At 37.3% G+C, this 16,754-nt stretch overlaps 1 protein-coding gene across 4 annotated transcripts in view; it reads right to left on the bottom strand.

The window, feature by feature from the left end:
• Window positions 1–612: 612 nt before the first annotated feature.
• LOC135733172 (KH domain-containing RNA-binding protein QKI) overlaps window positions 613–16,754 on the bottom strand; it is a 120,935-nt gene continuing 104,793 nt past the window's right edge. Inside the window, exons 5-7 of one of the 4 annotated variants that reach the window (XM_065251535.2) lie at window positions 9,612–9,699; window positions 8,840–9,112; window positions 613–3,117 (exon numbers count right to left, since the gene is read on the bottom strand). In XM_065251535.2, coding sequence (XP_065107607.1) covers window positions 3,038–3,117; window positions 8,840–9,112; window positions 9,612–9,699 — 441 coding nt within the window. In that variant the 3' untranslated portion in view covers window positions 613–3,037. Of the gene's footprint in view, window positions 6,423–8,839; window positions 9,137–9,611; window positions 9,700–16,754 lie in introns of all 4 variants that reach the window. The other 3 variants (XM_065251527.2, XM_065251516.2, XM_065251508.2) reach the window with 3 other exon arrangements.

The raw sequence follows: 16,754 nt of genomic DNA, 5'->3' as shown, positions 1-16,754 counted from the left end.
AAATGACAGGACACTAAAACCTTAAGAGATTCAAGCAATAAGCTGCTAGTTATGATGGAGATGAAAGATGTCATCTGGTTGAGAATTGAAGTGAAGTGAAATTTAGTATTAGAAATAATTTTTGATAACATTTTTTATTCAACAAATTTTTTTATTGCCTTTTAAATTCTTTTTTTTCTTCTATTTACAACAACATAAAAATCTTGGCCTTAATGATACAAAGCAACACTACAAGGTATTTTCTAGCATAATAGCCACGGAAATTCAAGCTGTGGGAATTGTAGGCATTACCCTCAGCATTGCAGACTACTGACAAACCACAGGACATGTAATATAAAATGTTTTTGCATATAAACATTGAAAAAGTCCTGTCATTCATTTATAAAGCATATATTCAAAAATATAGGAAATTCTCTAACATAGTGCTATAAAGCTGCTATGATGCATATTTTTCTCTCCTACAAATAGCCCTCTATAATACCATTGCTATCTCTTCCAAAATACAAGTAAAATTTGATAATTCATATACATTCCTGCTTTATATATTTTTTTGATAGATATTTTTTATATATATATTTGAAAAGCCACAAGTAAATACTATTTTCTTTTCAACAACAACAACAACAAAAAAATCAAAAAGAAGCTTACAGTAAAACACAAAAATGTATCAAGTGGAATTTTTCTTCTTCAATGCATTCATATACTCTGACTCGGTCGCATCCACAGAGTATCAAGCAGATATTACTCTCTCAACTCAAAAGTGGTCGACCGTAAGACTCGATCGATTCGTTTCAGTCGAATGATCTGAGGTTTGATGTAGGTTTCACTTTTTCGACATGTCCGCTCTTATACGAGCAGAGGAGATGAATGTTTCTGATCTATTCAGTGCAAAATAAAATACTTGTGCCACATATAATCTCTTTATCGAATGAGGCAAATATCAACAGATGGAAACAACAACAATAATAACATAAAGTAAACAGCTGAAATAAAAAAGTGATTTGTGTGGTCCAGTATAAATGCACAGACTGAAAATCTGGAAGGTCTGTGCAAATGGATTTTCAAAAGTAGATTTTCTTCAAAACAGTAGTTCCATTATATAAAACATGTATATAACAAATAAAAATGGATATGAAATACATAACAATAAAAAAGCAATAAAAAAACCTCATAGTATGTGGTCTTCTTGATATCTGTGGTCTTTATGGTGCTTTAAGTGAGCCAAATTTAAGATGGCACGAAATGAACCTCCTCTATCAAATTAATAACCATGCACACACACACACACAATCAGGCATATGTGGTTTACAGGGACAATTTTAAAGACGCAAAGGTTTTTATACTGTACAAACTGTATATTCTATTCCCCTATGACTTGGCCCCCTGAAGGGCCCTAAAATGGTGCCAGAGGGGTCCCAGTTTAATTACATTTTATGGGGAAAGTAACTTTTAAAAGTAATGCATTACAATATTAAGTTACTCCTCAAAAAAGTAACTAAATGTGTTACTTAGTTACTTTTCATGGAAAGTAATACATGCGTTACTTTTAAGTTACTTTTCTTACTTGGCTGAGGCTTAATCTCTTACAGTTTTATGACTGAAAAGAACTGAATTCAGATATTGCATATATTCATTGCAAAAATATCAAGCTGAGGCCTTTTATGGCTCAAACTGTTCCTCAAACGTGAATACATTCAGTTCACTTCAGTACATATTTTTTTTATAAAATTGTTTCTAATTAATTAAACTGTAAAGTAACTCGCATGACTTTTTTTAAAAAGTAACTCAAATATTAATGTGTACATTTATAAAGTAATGTGTTACTTTACTCGTAATGCACGTACTTATAATGCGTTACCCCCAACACTGTTTATAATAATGTCTGTGTAATTAAACCTCAAACCTAAGGCTAAGCAACATCCCTACATTGTATAATTTATTATATTTTGTTTAATTAAAACTTTAAGTTTGGGAATGTTTTATGTCATAAACTTCTTTGCAGGGGCTATTAAGAGATTCACCGTACACAGGGGGGCCGCATGCCGAAAAAGTTTGAGAACCACTGCCCTACCCCACCCCAGTCCCTAAACACAACCATCACAAAAACGTCTTTAATTTATGAAAAAGTACCATTTAGTATTTTTTTAAAGACATTCAGAAAGTGTCCCCATAAACCAAGTTTCTTGCATTATACACTATTCATGCCCCCCACATTCACATTGTTGAAACAAGTTTAACCTGCGCCAACTGAATTTAAATCATTTAACATAAATATTTATATACTACACTTTTTAAAATAAAGATGCTTTAAAGCTTCTTCACGGTAGTGTCATTAAAGAACCACTCAAGGAACCATCCAGTCAAAGGTTCTTTAAAGAACAATTTCTTTTATATCTTTTTATAATCAAATCTGTTTTTTCACTTCAAAGGACAAACAGAAAGCTTTTTTAAAAGAACCATTCAGCCAAAAATGATTCTTCTATGTTGTCGTAAAGCACCTTAAATTTTAAGTACATGTGTACTAATATTTAGTACATATTTATAGATTTTTTTTTAATTAATTTTCATCCCCAAATGTATTTTACTTAGATTATTTAATTGTAAAAGATTCACAAATTTTACCAAATCCACAATGATATCTCTGATGTCTATTCAAGTAAAAAAGGCCAATACATAAATGCCCATTTGCTTTTTAAATACTTAGAAATGTAAAAAATAATGGGTTGAATAAAGATCATGTTAACATGAACAGCTCCATTATTTATCATCAACATCATGTTGAAACCACAAGGTCATCCAAATAATGGAAATGAGTCAACCATTCCACCCGCACATGTGTCTAGCCTATATGCATGTGTGTGTGCATGGACAGATTTCGGAGGCTATAAAACAAACACACCCTATGCACCTTATTGAATACCATGTAAGGCTAAGTCGGCTTATTTCATGAATCGGTGGATTATTTCACATGCTCATACTGCACACGTTGCACAACAAATCACGACCAACAGTGAGATGCTACTAGTAATGAACTAAACTAACCTCTGTCTGCGGTCACTACCCTTTGGTAAGGATGGACGCGCATTTCGTGCCTTCGAACTTTAGTTGTCACCGCACCTGCTTGGATTACAATGACATCACCAGAAAACACAGATGAGATCAATCAAACCGTCACAGTTTCCATTGAATCAATCAAATCACACAGTTTTCGCAATAATAAGATCGCTATGACCATATATGATTTAAATTATACAAGTTAAGGCACAAATAATACTTTTTTCCCATATGCAAATCTTTCAATACATTGTTCGTACAAAACATGGTTCGTTTATACTCCATGGGAATTTTCTGCGTAGCTTTCATCATACAGTATGACAGACAACAGTGCCGAGCGCACGGCTTTACTAGTCACGTAATTTTGCACTTGAGCGACAGTCGTGAGCGTAGCTTTAAATATAATACTGATAAACTCACTCTCCGAGCTATGGCACTGGGAGAAAAAACATTTAGGCACGTCTGCTGTAGTACAAAAAAAATAAGGAGAATAGAAATGTACGCCAATGCATTAAGTGATTAGTAAAGCGGGACAATGTTTGATCCATACAGTATTTTGCTTCCCATCCAAACCGAAACATAGCAGTCAGGAATGTCAGGAACGTGGCACAGTTCGAAAGAAAATGTGTGAGTATGAAGGCATTACAATTTACAAGTACAGCCTCTTTGGGCTCTGGGAATAACCAGTGTAAACATACAGGAGTGTGTTTGGCCGACTGCTAGGCCCAGATTCATGCTTCTGAACAAACAACACTCAAAACCAACAAGGCAGCTGTGAAACGAAAGCGCATGTGTGTTAACACTCAGATTGGATGAAAGGCACAGTGAGGATACTGGGAAATTCTTTTAGCCTTTCCTATGAAAAGCCACACATAAAGAATTAAAGAAGGGATGGGAAAGCTGTCAGGTGGCATGTTTTAGGGCGGTTCATGAGACTATGTCAAATCTCACACAAAGCACGATGTTTTATATTTTACCCTAAACTCAAAAGAAAACTGTAAATTATATTTGTAGTTAAGCGGGTACAGCATGGTGATGACATTGCAACGGTCACGAGTTTGATTTCCAGGGAAAATAAAATGTAAACACCGAATGTGCTGTATATGGCTCAGGATAAATGCATAAGTTTTGTAAGTGACATTGGGCTAGAATGAAGTGTGACATTGCAAAGCATTTTATTTGCTGTTCTTTCCGCCACAATGTTATCAAAAATCGCAGAGACAACGATTCATTTGTTTGAAAGGATCATGAATAATAATGTTGAGCTCTGCTTTGATTGGCTGTTTCACAGAGCAGCTCCTTCAGTAGCTCTGTGTGTGTGTAAACAGATCTTATGTTTGAATCTGTATCAGATGAAGATACAGAATTTAAGGAATAATCAATTGTTTGGAGATTGTTAAAGCAACACTATGTAGTTTTTTACCATTAAATAATGTCTCTAAAATTATTTCAGTGACAGAATAACTTTTAACTGGATAAATTGTACTGTTGCTGCAACCTGAGCAACCTCCTAGCTGCTACAAGCACACTCTGAAAGTGGCGGTGGAGGGTAGAGCACACTGCCCCGCCCCTCCCCCTGCCTGCAGAAGAGTGTCTGATACCAGGCACTGTTGCGCTTTTCAACCACATGGGGGAGCTGTAAGTCATTTTTACATGGAAACTAGATAGTGTTGCTTTAATGGACGTTTCTTTGTGGTAAGTTTTTTTTTTTTCAGTATGGACCTGCAAAACGAACTGTAACATCAAAACGTTAGCATATAGCATTTACTAGCATATAGCGCTAACTTAGCCGTCACAACTTTCTTTTTAGCATTGTTATTAATTTAATGTAAAATTTAATGTTGACATCTCGACTGTGACGTCACAGTTGGTGTTATGTTAAGATTGGCCTGTTTACCAGTAGTTTTTCCATAAGAAGGAAATAATAGTGTTTAAAGCTCACGATATGTCATTACCATATACAGAACTCTTATTATTCATCTATGCCTAGATAAATACAGTTTTACTGTAGTAATACTGTGTAATACTTTAGTGTAATACTGTCATTGGCCTTGGCACAAATATAAATGTGTTAAAGAAATGTTTCATTATACTTTTTGGATGATTTTTGTAAAATTCCGTTTTTAAGGCAGAGGCCTCGTGTGCACCGGACCGTTTTTCCTGCCTCCGGCATATGTTTATAAATGTTTCCAATAGAACCGCTGTTTTTTTTTTTTTTGCATTTTTGTGCAGCGAGAGTTGAAAAATGTTAAACTTGGGGAAGATTGCTCGGCTCGTCAATGTCACTTTTCACTCTTCCGTCAAATCACAGTGGAGGAGGGGTGCGAGTGAAAACACTACAGAAGTATTATAGCAATCAAAGAATTCAGCTGAAGAAACACTGATGAGAGCCCAGTCAGCATGCGCCTGGCGTTTTTAGACGCATTTTAATGCTTTGGTGGACACGGGGCCTTAGTGTCATGGGCACATTTCCCCTGAATTTTCAGTACAGGCATTTTACTTTTGAGTTTTTTCCAAATCTCATTATTCTCATCTAATTATCATAAGAATCCCATTATGCTTAGAAAGCACAGCAGAACAATGATTTTTTTTTACAAATTAAAATAATTTAGCAAAGAGACAGTAATGACAAAGCGTTTTTCTCCAATAATAAAAATTCAGGGAAGAAATGTGCTTAATTGTCCTAAAAATAAAAAAGTATAAATTATTCTATAATGTTAATTTTTTCATGTTTGACTCTTGGGTGATGCATGACCAGGATGTTTTTTAAACCCACAATCTATTTACAGTGAAAAAGTTTAGGCTTTTCAGGCAAAACACATCACTATGTGTAATAAACTGTCCTAAAACTGCCTGTGAAAGGCCTGACATTCATTCCATGTCCCTTCTCCATCTGACCCCCACTGTGCCCTCAACATCCTCATTTTGCCCCTCATAAAGCCCCTCACCCCGATGCGGCCCGCTCACAGAATGAGTAATGGGGGTCATCCAGAAAGGCTTGTGCAGCAGTTTTGGGGCTCAGTGCTTTGTCTCCCTCATCATTGTACACAAACGAAAACTGAAACATCACATAACAGATCAAACAAAAAAGTACAAAAAATAAAAGAAAATAACAACAACAACCATGACTTAAAAAAAAAAAGGATTTAAAGAGGCTGGGAAGTCCAACCAGTCCGATACGAGGAAGAGGGGGGCACAGTGAGTGGGCGTGTCTGCGGTGGGAGGGAGGGGCTTGTCAGAGGGGCGGGGAAATAGGGGGCCACTTTAAAAGGGAGGCCGACCGGTTGGCTCTCCTCGCTGGACTGTGATGGGAATGTGACAGGTCTGAAAGCCAAGGTAGAGGGGCAGCTCTTCGGCCTTTGAGGATGCTGTATAGGTCACACAAGAGAGAACACAGGGTGAAAATCTCACCCTCACAAAACTCTCTAATGGAGGTTCACACATACAACGATTTTCTCGTGAGTGAATTGTTGTGCATGTCGCCTAACATACACTGCATCTGCAAATCGCTGTAGGTGTGAACGCCCCTTTACTGTCCTTCTCTCCATCCACACGTAGTGCACCGCTTATGCCGTGAGCTGGTTAGCTCAATAAACATGCTTATTGGACATTTGCTAAAGCTGACTTCTTCTGCTCTAATTGGACACGCAGCTCTTGGCGTCTAGTCGGGCTTATTGTTGCTGCTCAACTTAACACCGTGCCTTTGGGAGACGCTTGTGTTAAACTGGCAGAATGCTGTTGGTAACACGATATTCATAATCGGCTTTTCTCAAGTGTTTTAATGAAGCCATGCAGCTTGTGTGGAGTGGAGAGGACAGAGAGAGAAAGAGAGAGAGAAACAACTCTCATTATTCACATGAAGCCAATAGAGCACTTAAAAGCCAAATCATTTATGCAAATATTTCTTAAAAGGATTTTTTTGGTGATGAGGCAAGACTTTTTGTGATGCTAAATGGATTAAGTGGTCTGATTTATTGTTCTTTATGGTTTAGTATTATTATTCTGGTGTATGACAGTAAAGGCTGGTGGTGCCTGTGACCCTGAAATGGGAAAGGAGAGGATTTTTACTGCCGCATAAGGGCACGATTTGGGCGTATATATGTGGGGGGCTATTTAAGATCACATTTGTAGAAAAAAAATGGCTTATGCATTAAATATTAGTTTAAATGTAATATAACATTAAAAGGTAATAAGCCAACAAATGATGAGTTCAGATGCAAAACCCTCTAAGTGCGTCTGACATGTTGAGCTTATTATGTTTAGGTTCAGTAATTTCACTTTAATGGAAATAAAAATGCTTATTTTTACGTTTATTATTACAAATGTCACTTAAGTCATTATATTGGCAATTAACAAATTTGAATGTCTTTCGCCGCAAAAGCCTCTAAGTGCCTCTAAACCTCCACTTAAAAAAGCCACTTCTTTGGACAAGACTTAGTAAACAGCTACAAAGTCACTGCAAATGATGAAAGTCAGAATATAAAAATGAAGAAACGGAACCACAAATTATGGGGCACGATTTGATCCATGTGACTGCCACATTCGGGTTGTATTCAGGTCCAAGTACTTACAAGGGACCCAAGTCTGAATCCGATCCACGGTTGTTTCACATTAGTGGTTGCAACAATGTGGTGTTTAGCGGATTCTGCCAACAAATAGGTATTTTTGAATGGCCTGAGGCTGTGATTAAGCAGATTTGAAGAGAAAGTATTTAATAAACGTATAAACGTGGGTTCACACCAGCAGCGTTTGAGGGGTCAAATTCGCGTTTACCGAGTCTAGTCTGCCGCTTGAACATTTTGACTTAACTCGCTTCATTCGCACATAAAAGCTGCACATAAAATTCTAGTCATCGAGACATTTACACGGAAATTCGCGTCATAGGAGGGCCTTCCATAGGCTTCTGTGGCTCCGCTTGCTTCCTGTGATCAGGTCACTACTAGAGCAAGCTCCTGATTGGTTAACGCGGCCAATTTTCCCCCCAAAATTTTCAACTTGGGCGTTTGCCGCGGCAACAATCAATTTGTGCCATTCGCGCAAACTAGACGCACAAATGAGGCGGAATCGTGTTTTCGCGCAGCGAGACCTCCAGATGAGCGTCAACGCGTCTTTACATTGACTTAACATTAAAATCACTTGCGCTTGATGCCTCTACCGCGGCTGGTATGAACGCAGCATTATACGTGCCGAAAGCTTTCGGTTAATATCATTATCTAATTTTTTTCAGGGTTGGCGTTTAGCGGCTTTTGCATCTTAGCTCATCAAATGGTCTTCATAATATGTTTTAAGTATAAGTATTAAATAAGTATTAAATATGTGGTAATGCCTATTTTTGAATAATTTTGTGTATTATAAACAAAAAAAAGGCCCTTTGGAATTTTTGGAAATGTGGAATTTGATGAATAGTATAAATGATAAAGCAAATTTTGTATTTGATTTAAAAATCTATTACTTTTGTAGCATACACTCTTAGAACGGATGTGTTAAAAACAACACAATCACTGTCACACTAAATGCGTTGTCTCAGAAAACACATCTCTGTGTTTTTAGTGGAACAGCACATTTTTATTTTAACACAAAATACACACAAAATGACACATAATGTGTTAATAGCATGACACAAAAATGTGTAAAAAATGAACACATCCTTTCTTAGAGTGTATATACCGCCATACCACCAAGCCTTAGCACTGACTAAGAATATCTGTGGGGATCCACTGCCCATGCTGAAGATGTACATGGTGTAGTGAGCCACCGGTACATTGGCAGGTGTAGCTATGCTTACCTAACACACCGGAGGAGTCGATTGGATACTCCAGAATAGAGGTGGCAGGGGCCAGTGTGTACGGGTACTCGTAGGGCGTAGCGTAAATCAGGCCTGACTCTGGACCGGGTTGCACCAGGGTGGCGGCTCCCGGGTGTGCCGAACCATTGGGCATGACGGTCTGAATCTGGCGAATGAGGGGCATGATGGTGGGCCCGGCAGGCGTGGGCGTACGCAAGGACTGTTGCAGGACGGGTGCTGGTCCGGTGATGATCCGGGGCGCCTGGGCGCTGGCTGCAAGAGAGAACGCAAGGGCAGCTGTGGTGAGCAGAAAAATGAGAGGGTAGGAGGGAAATGAAGACAGGTGGGATTGGGACAAAAAGATAAACCTGTTAGCATCATGCACATGAAAACTGTAGACATGTCAGGCATGTCTGGCTTATCAATGTTAGGAGGAGGGGTGTATTCAACACACGCCTCAGTAATAATATCGCATACCGCCAGGATTAGCGTGTTTCCTTTGCTATTTACCAAAGCAGCTAAGCGAAGAGGATGCTGTCACGACATCCTTTAAATTTACAGACATAGTTTACGCAGATAGCAGTACATGTTCTCTGTGTTTTTGCTTCATTAGCTGCTAATTCTCCAGCAGAATACACAGACATCAGTCTGAGCATTTCCCAGAATGAATCAGGGTTATAAGAAAGCGCTGGTGAGGATTACTGAAAGCTGCTGTCACAAAAGCCTGTAACAAAGCTGCCTCTGTTTGTCGGTAAAGGAATTGGTGGCTTACGTGATTTGATATTGGCGTCTCTGTAGGTGCCGTTAAGAATGGCCAGTTCCATTAGCTGCATCTTCTTCAGACTGTCCTCCCCTTCGGCCTGTCCACAAAAACAAACACACATACACAAACAAACATCAAAAATAAGCAAATACATACAAGCACTAAACAAAACATATAAAAACAAATGGTTGCACTTTATTTTACGGTGTTCTTGTTATAGTTTAATTATATATTTAAGTACTGAGTAATAATACTTAATAACATGCATTTACTATAGGGTTGGGGTTTGGTTCAGGGTTAGTTGCATGTAATTATGCATAATTTACTGTTATTACTATAGTAATCACATGTAACGTGTAACAAAGACATGCACCGTACAATAAAGTGTTACCAAACTCAGGGTTCCTACACCTTAGTTAACTTCAAATTCAAGGACCTTTAAGGACTTTCCAGGTCCAATACCCTCAAATTCAAGGACTAAATGTGGGGACACATTTCAAGTGAGAGCAAGGTTACATCGTGTTATGTTTTAAGATACATTGTTACAGTTCCCTTTCAAGGGAACTTGCGCTTCGTCACTGCGGTGACACTTTGGGGACGCCTCCAGGGGTAAGTGCGGCTGAATGTGTAAATCAAATTCAAAGAATAGTGAGGCTTAACGAAAAAGAGAGGGTGACGTGGGAGCCAGGAAGTATATCGCTATCTGAAATATTGCCAAAGACGGCATTACAGGGATGCAGGAAGTATGGCAAGGGAGACACAGCGTCTCATTCCCTTCACATGGAACAACAGTTACATATGTAACCCGAGATGTTTTCATGTGTCAAACACAACTATGCAAAAAAGCATCAACATTTGCATACAGAAGATATAAACATTTAAAGCAAACAGTTTAGTTAAAAAGTCTAGAATTTTAATGATATTATCCTACACTACACAGGGAATAATATGGATTTTTTTTCCAGAAAACTTCTGGCATAAAATAGATTCAAGCACTTTCAATGACCTGTATCTATGTATGTATTTTTTCAAAAACTTCCCAAGGCATTGAACCCCCCCATATTCACAAACTTTCAAGGATTTAAGGACCCGTGGGAACCCTGCAAACTAGTTTTATGGTACGTGTACAGCTATTTGTGGTTAGCTAAAAGCAAAATCAACTAAAAGCTGTGGCCCATATTGGGCCTTTTTTAATTATAAGCATTGGCCAATCTTTCTGTTTCACCAATACATTTCTTTGCTGCGATATAGCAAATAAGCTATTAATATAAATCATTTCAAGCATGGATACTGCAGGTTTAATTTTTAATATTGGGGACCAATGCCAAAAACATACTTCACAAATACAGGTGCAAAATGTTTGGACAAGGAATTGGTAAAGCAGCTTTTAGTTGATTTTGCTTTTAGCTAACCACAAATAGCTGTACACGTACCATACACTAGTTTGCAGGGTTCCCACGGGTCCTTGAAATCCTTGAAAATTTGTGAATATGTGACCCTGGACCACGTCGCACGGGTATATTTTTAGGAAAAGCTAAAAATACTATGCATGGGTGTAAATTACCGGATTTTTCTTTTATGCCAAAAATCATTAGTATATGATGTAACGATCATGTTTCATAACGGTTATTTGTAAATTTCCTACCGTAAATATATCTATAAAATATATATAAAAACTTTATTTTTGTAAGTGGATGCAGTTGTTAAGGACTTCAATAAGGCGATTTTCTCAATATTAAAGCAATAAACCCCGAGAAGCAGTGGGTTACCAGTGCATTTTATAACAGCTAAGGGGCGTTGTTAGGCATGACGCGAAGCGGAGTGCCTAAACCCCCTTAGCTGTTATAAAATGCACTGGTAACCCAACGCTTCGAGGGGTTTATTGCGTTTATAAAACGGTTACTTCATATGCATAACGTTAGCGGGATTTTATAAAATAAAACCCAAAAAAGTTGTAATTATATTAGTACAAATATTACTCTTCCGCCAAACAAAGTAGTTCCTCAGAATCAAGTGTGACTGAAACAGAGCGCAGTTCCCAACCAACACAGACACAGCAAAGACACAATGAAAATATGATTTAAGACTGTGGTGTTTATTTTATAAATCACCATTCATCTAATTTATACATTAACATTTATATCGTGCAACTGTTGAAGTGATGATCAAATATGCTTGGAAGCATGCTGAACTCTTTCCCCGTCAGCGTTTTTTTTTTTTTAAGTTGCCACCCAGTTTTAGTTTAATGCCTTCCAAACAATTATCTTCTTTATATAAACATAAAATATCAAATGAAAGAACAGACCATCCGCTTTGAAACAAAAACAAACAAAAAAACGTTTCATCCTACCTTCATTTGATCTCTTATCACCTTTCAAATTTTTTTATTAAAAGCGGAGATAATTCAATTTTTGTGAAGAACTTTAGTAATAGATCAGATTCAGACGGAGCCATGAACAGTACTACACGGTGTTTTCAGTGAATGCGTCAGTGTTTAAGTTGGGTAAGATCGCCACCCAGTGGATAATAGCGGACGTATGAACTTGAGTTATAAAATCCTCAGACAACGTTTTCTCTTTATCGACGAGATGACTCAACAATATTTATTGACATTCATCTGGATATCGCCATTAATTGTGCAATTGTAGACAAATTAAAAATATGATTTAAGACTGTGGTGTTTATTTTCATAAATCAATACGCAGTAACAGTGGCGCAGTGATACCTATGTAATGTGGTCTGAACCGTGAGGTTACCGGTGTATTTTATCACGGCTTAGAACGCGTTTCAACCAATCAGAATGAAGAACCAGAACTGCCCGTTTTATAATTAGATTTTTTTGCACCCTCAGATTATTTTGATAGATATTGTCCTATGGAAAGCTTATTTATATATACATCTCAAAATATACCCTTTGGACTGTTTTTGTGGTCCAGGGTCACATTTATTAACTCACTGGAGTCATTTGGATTACTTAAATTATGGAATAATGTGCTTTTATAGAGCTTCGACATGTTAACCCCCATAAAAGATGCTAAGTAAATAATGAGAGAATTTAATTTTTTTGATGAACTGATTCTTTAAATACTGATAAATGTTACAAATAGTGGTTGATTTCACTTCTGCTTTTCCATAACACTGGATAAGGAGGTAAAGCCAAGCGCATTGCATCGTGGGATACATTTTGTCATTCATTGTGATGTGTTGGATATTGCGCATTCGTGCTATGGTCACACAGGTACTATATGGATATAGAAAATTAGAATACTGTGCACAATATATATTATTTACTGTACATAAGAAACGTTTACAAAAACATATTACACGGCATAAATAGTAACAGCAGTAAGACAGTGTGCTATTTCCAACTCAGCCAGCACTCATTTGAATGGCCATCCCAGAGATCAGTGCTTACCAGCATGTGTTAGTGCTGTGTGGAGATGAGCTACATTACGAGAGATGTATTTACTGCCCCTGCAGTATAGCTTTTCTAAGAGCCCCGGCCCCACGTGCCCTCCCGTCACCACTGAAACACAGACCGCTCCCTTTGTATCTAAATATCAATACTTTATTAAGTCAGGAGCTTTCTGATGAATAGAGCGGTATAAATCATTCTCTGTCTCTATTTAATCAGCCTAATGTGCTCCGTTCTTGGTACAGAGACGCCACTGAGAGCATCGGCCCTGGCTGCTGCACAGTGCACATTTACTTATGAGATCCTCAGAATGAGAAACTCTTTTTGGAGATGACCTATGGGAGCTTGTTAAGTCTGACATCATGGAATTATTTTGGATTTCGGAGAGATGACGCCGCAAACACAGGTACTGTGGAAGCAGTGATTCACATATTGCGTCTATTGCGCGCTCAAGTTCATTATTTCAAATGTAGGCGCGCAGTATATGCGCTCTGAAAGCACAGCGGTTGCTCGTTTTTTCCAGGCTTTTCAAAAACATTTTAACTATTAAGAATGACACAAGCGCAGAGTGCAGGTCATTCAATTTTTTTCAATTCAATTTAATTTATATAGCGCTTTTCACAAAAGTCAATTGTTTCAAAGCAGCTTTACATAAATAGAAGCAGTGAAAAGCACAGAAATCAAGGTCATGTGACAATAACCTACGTGTCAAGCGTTTCCCACGCGTTTTACGGCGCGACATGTGAATGGCCCCTAAAGCATGAAAAAATATAAAATATTTATCGCAACTCACATCGTCATCGCAAGATTAAACAATGTCACTGCACATCGCAACTTTTCCTTACATCGTGCAGCCCTAGTGTACACTGTGAGTTTATAAAATGTTCGCTTAAATGTGCAATATGAATAAAAAGTGCTCATAAACGGCTGTTCAAATCATATCCTCCATTCACTGCAAAAATGACCTTCTTACTAAGTATTTTTGTCTTGATTTCAGTATACAAAATCTTAAATTGAAATGTCCAGATTCTACTGAGGTAGGGGTGTGTTTGTTTAGGTGATTTCAAATATCAACATTGGCTTTCAGAGATCATGCACGAGCCAAGATGAAGAAATACTGTTTCCGGGTCCAAGCCTCCACTTATTACAACAGTGCAAAAAATGAGTTTCTTACTTAGTATTTTTGTCTTGTTTTCAATACAACTATCTAAAATAAGCAAAATAATAAAATAATCTTGATAAGCATAATGATTAGGTCGTATTTTTTATTTGCTTAAAATTAAAAAAATTAAAAACTTTTGCTTAAAATAAGTTTAGTTTTTTATTTTGTGTTTAAAAACAAGCAAAAAAATCTGCCAATGGGGTAAGAAATTCTTTTATGTATTTTTCTAGAATTAATATTAAAGAAAACATCTTTTTTTCTTGCCCCATTGGCTGATTTTTTAAACTTGTTCAAAACACAAATTCACTTAAATTTGATGGGTTTTTTTTGTCTAAAACTAGACTTATTTTTTTTAAGGTAATTTTGCTCATTAAGAAAATGCTTATTGATTGAATAATTGAAGAATTTTTTAGACATTTGTACTGAAAACAAGACAAAAATACAAAGTAAGAATTTTTTTTGCAGTGTTGAAATGAAAGAAGGCTTGGACCCGGAACAGTATTTCTTGACTTAAAGGCGGGGTGCATGATCTCTGAAAGCCAATGTTGACATCTGAAATCACCTTAACAAACACACCCCTACCCCAATAGAATCTGGACCTTCTTTTGCTAGACCCGCCCCACAAATACGCAACCCAGGTAACGATGTAATTTAGTAGGCACCCCCCTTACTGCTAATTGGCTACAAGCGTGTTTTGGTACTCGGCCTGACTCCCTTTTACAAAGTGTTTTTCAAAAATCATGTACCCCGCCTTTTATATGCCCATATAGTACAACTAAGGGAAGATTATGAAATATACTGTATTTTATTAAATGCTAAGAGTTTGATATTGTTTCTGATTTATTTGGGACACTGGAAACGGAGGGCCGAAGACAAGGGAATTTCATTGTGGGATTTAGTATTTCATGGATTGTTCTTTCCTCTATACTGCATATTTTGGCAAATATAGTACATAATGTATAAATGAACACCCAACATACTGCACATAAAAAACATCCAGCAGAAATAGTAAAGAGTAAGAGTAGAATGTTATTACTGTATACTGTTTTGTGTTCTGCAGTATCAGGTATGTGCCAGTGAGAGGTGCTGTGATGTCATCAAAGCATGCTGAGAAGGTTCATGCTGAAATCCAATGATCCAACATAACTTAAAAATCAGTCCGTATCATTACCCACACACAAACCAGTCCTGTCCGTCACAGACAGAGAAGTTTTACTGTACATTTTTCACTGCATGCTTTAGCAGTCATCCCTTTCTACCCCATGAATTGTCCTCCCCTATTTCAATATTAATGAGACCATAATGTATCACATTTTAAAACCCCAGCTTAAGTATTTTTTTGTGATTTACTTAATGTAAAGAACATTCTGTGAAAATATAACCTTCACATCTTCAATATGAATTGACTGAATAAGGTCATGTCAAAAATTGAAATCAATGTGAAATCAAACTTGGATGCTCCTAATCTCATTATTAGATTATAAAACAGGGTCACATTTCACAGTCTCTTTGCTTCTCCCTCAAGCCTCAATAGTCCTGATGACACACATGTTATTTTCTGGTCTCTCTACTAACACTGCTTCATCCATCTCTCCATCGTTGTCTCTCTCTCTCTCTCTGTCTGAGAGTGTTTGCCATGAGCTCTTTCTGCTCTCACTAACAACACAACAGGCCTCTCTGCACCAGAGCTGCCTGCCGTGTTAATGTACGAGTGTCTGCGAGGACCCCTAAAGCAAATGCCGATGATCTCGATTTCAGTTTAATATAAAGAAGGCCCTAGGATGGCAAAGGTGCTAAATCAAATTCTCGCTTTGGCCACCGGGTTCTGTCTGATTCGCCTCTGTATATTGAGGCCTTCGAGAGAACTGCTTTGTTCACATCTGAGCACAAGATAAGTGTTAGATTGATGCTGCCAGTTAAACACAACTGACAATATTATATTTATTTGCTTTATATCATATAAAAAATTAAATAACTCTCTTTCTCTCTCAACAGGTATTTTTTCAGAATAGTGAAAACTTGCACTTCTTGTATTATTGCCTCCCTATGACAAAGTTGCTTTGGATAAAAGCTTCTGCTAAATGCCTAAATGTAATGTTAATGTATTTTTTATGTAGAATTTAAATAAACAGATGACATTTCTATCAGAAAGGTAAAGAAAGGTGGGACTTATTGTATTACATCCGCCACATCGAGTGTTTTGAAGCACATTTCTTAAATACTTCAATTTTAATGTCCAATCAAAAGTGACATTTTGAGCTAAATATTTATTGTTGTTATTAGTCAAGCACATTGTGTACTTGTCTTTTGACCTGCCTACTTCATTTGATTTTCACTTATGATGTCTCTGCGTGTTGATCAGTGGCGGCCGGTGACTTCTTTTTCGAGGGCAACAATGTGAAGTTTGTCACACTGCATGTATGCAGCCCGTCGTGTGTGATTCGTAATTTCAAAATATGTGTTTGGCGCATCGAGTCACGTGTCTTGTCAAAATAAGTGCCCGCTGAAGACGATTCTAAAGGGTTTATGATAAAAGAGACGATCGCGTTATGCAGATACTTGTATAATCTCATGC

The sequence above is a fragment of the Paramisgurnus dabryanus genome, chromosome 20 (assembly GCF_030506205.2).
Source record: "Paramisgurnus dabryanus chromosome 20, PD_genome_1.1, whole genome shotgun sequence".
Classification (NCBI taxonomy): Eukaryota; Metazoa; Chordata; class Actinopteri; order Cypriniformes; family Cobitidae; genus Paramisgurnus; species Paramisgurnus dabryanus.
The sequence above is the reverse complement of the archived record's forward strand: the minus strand, read 5'-3'. Positions and strand labels throughout refer to the sequence as shown.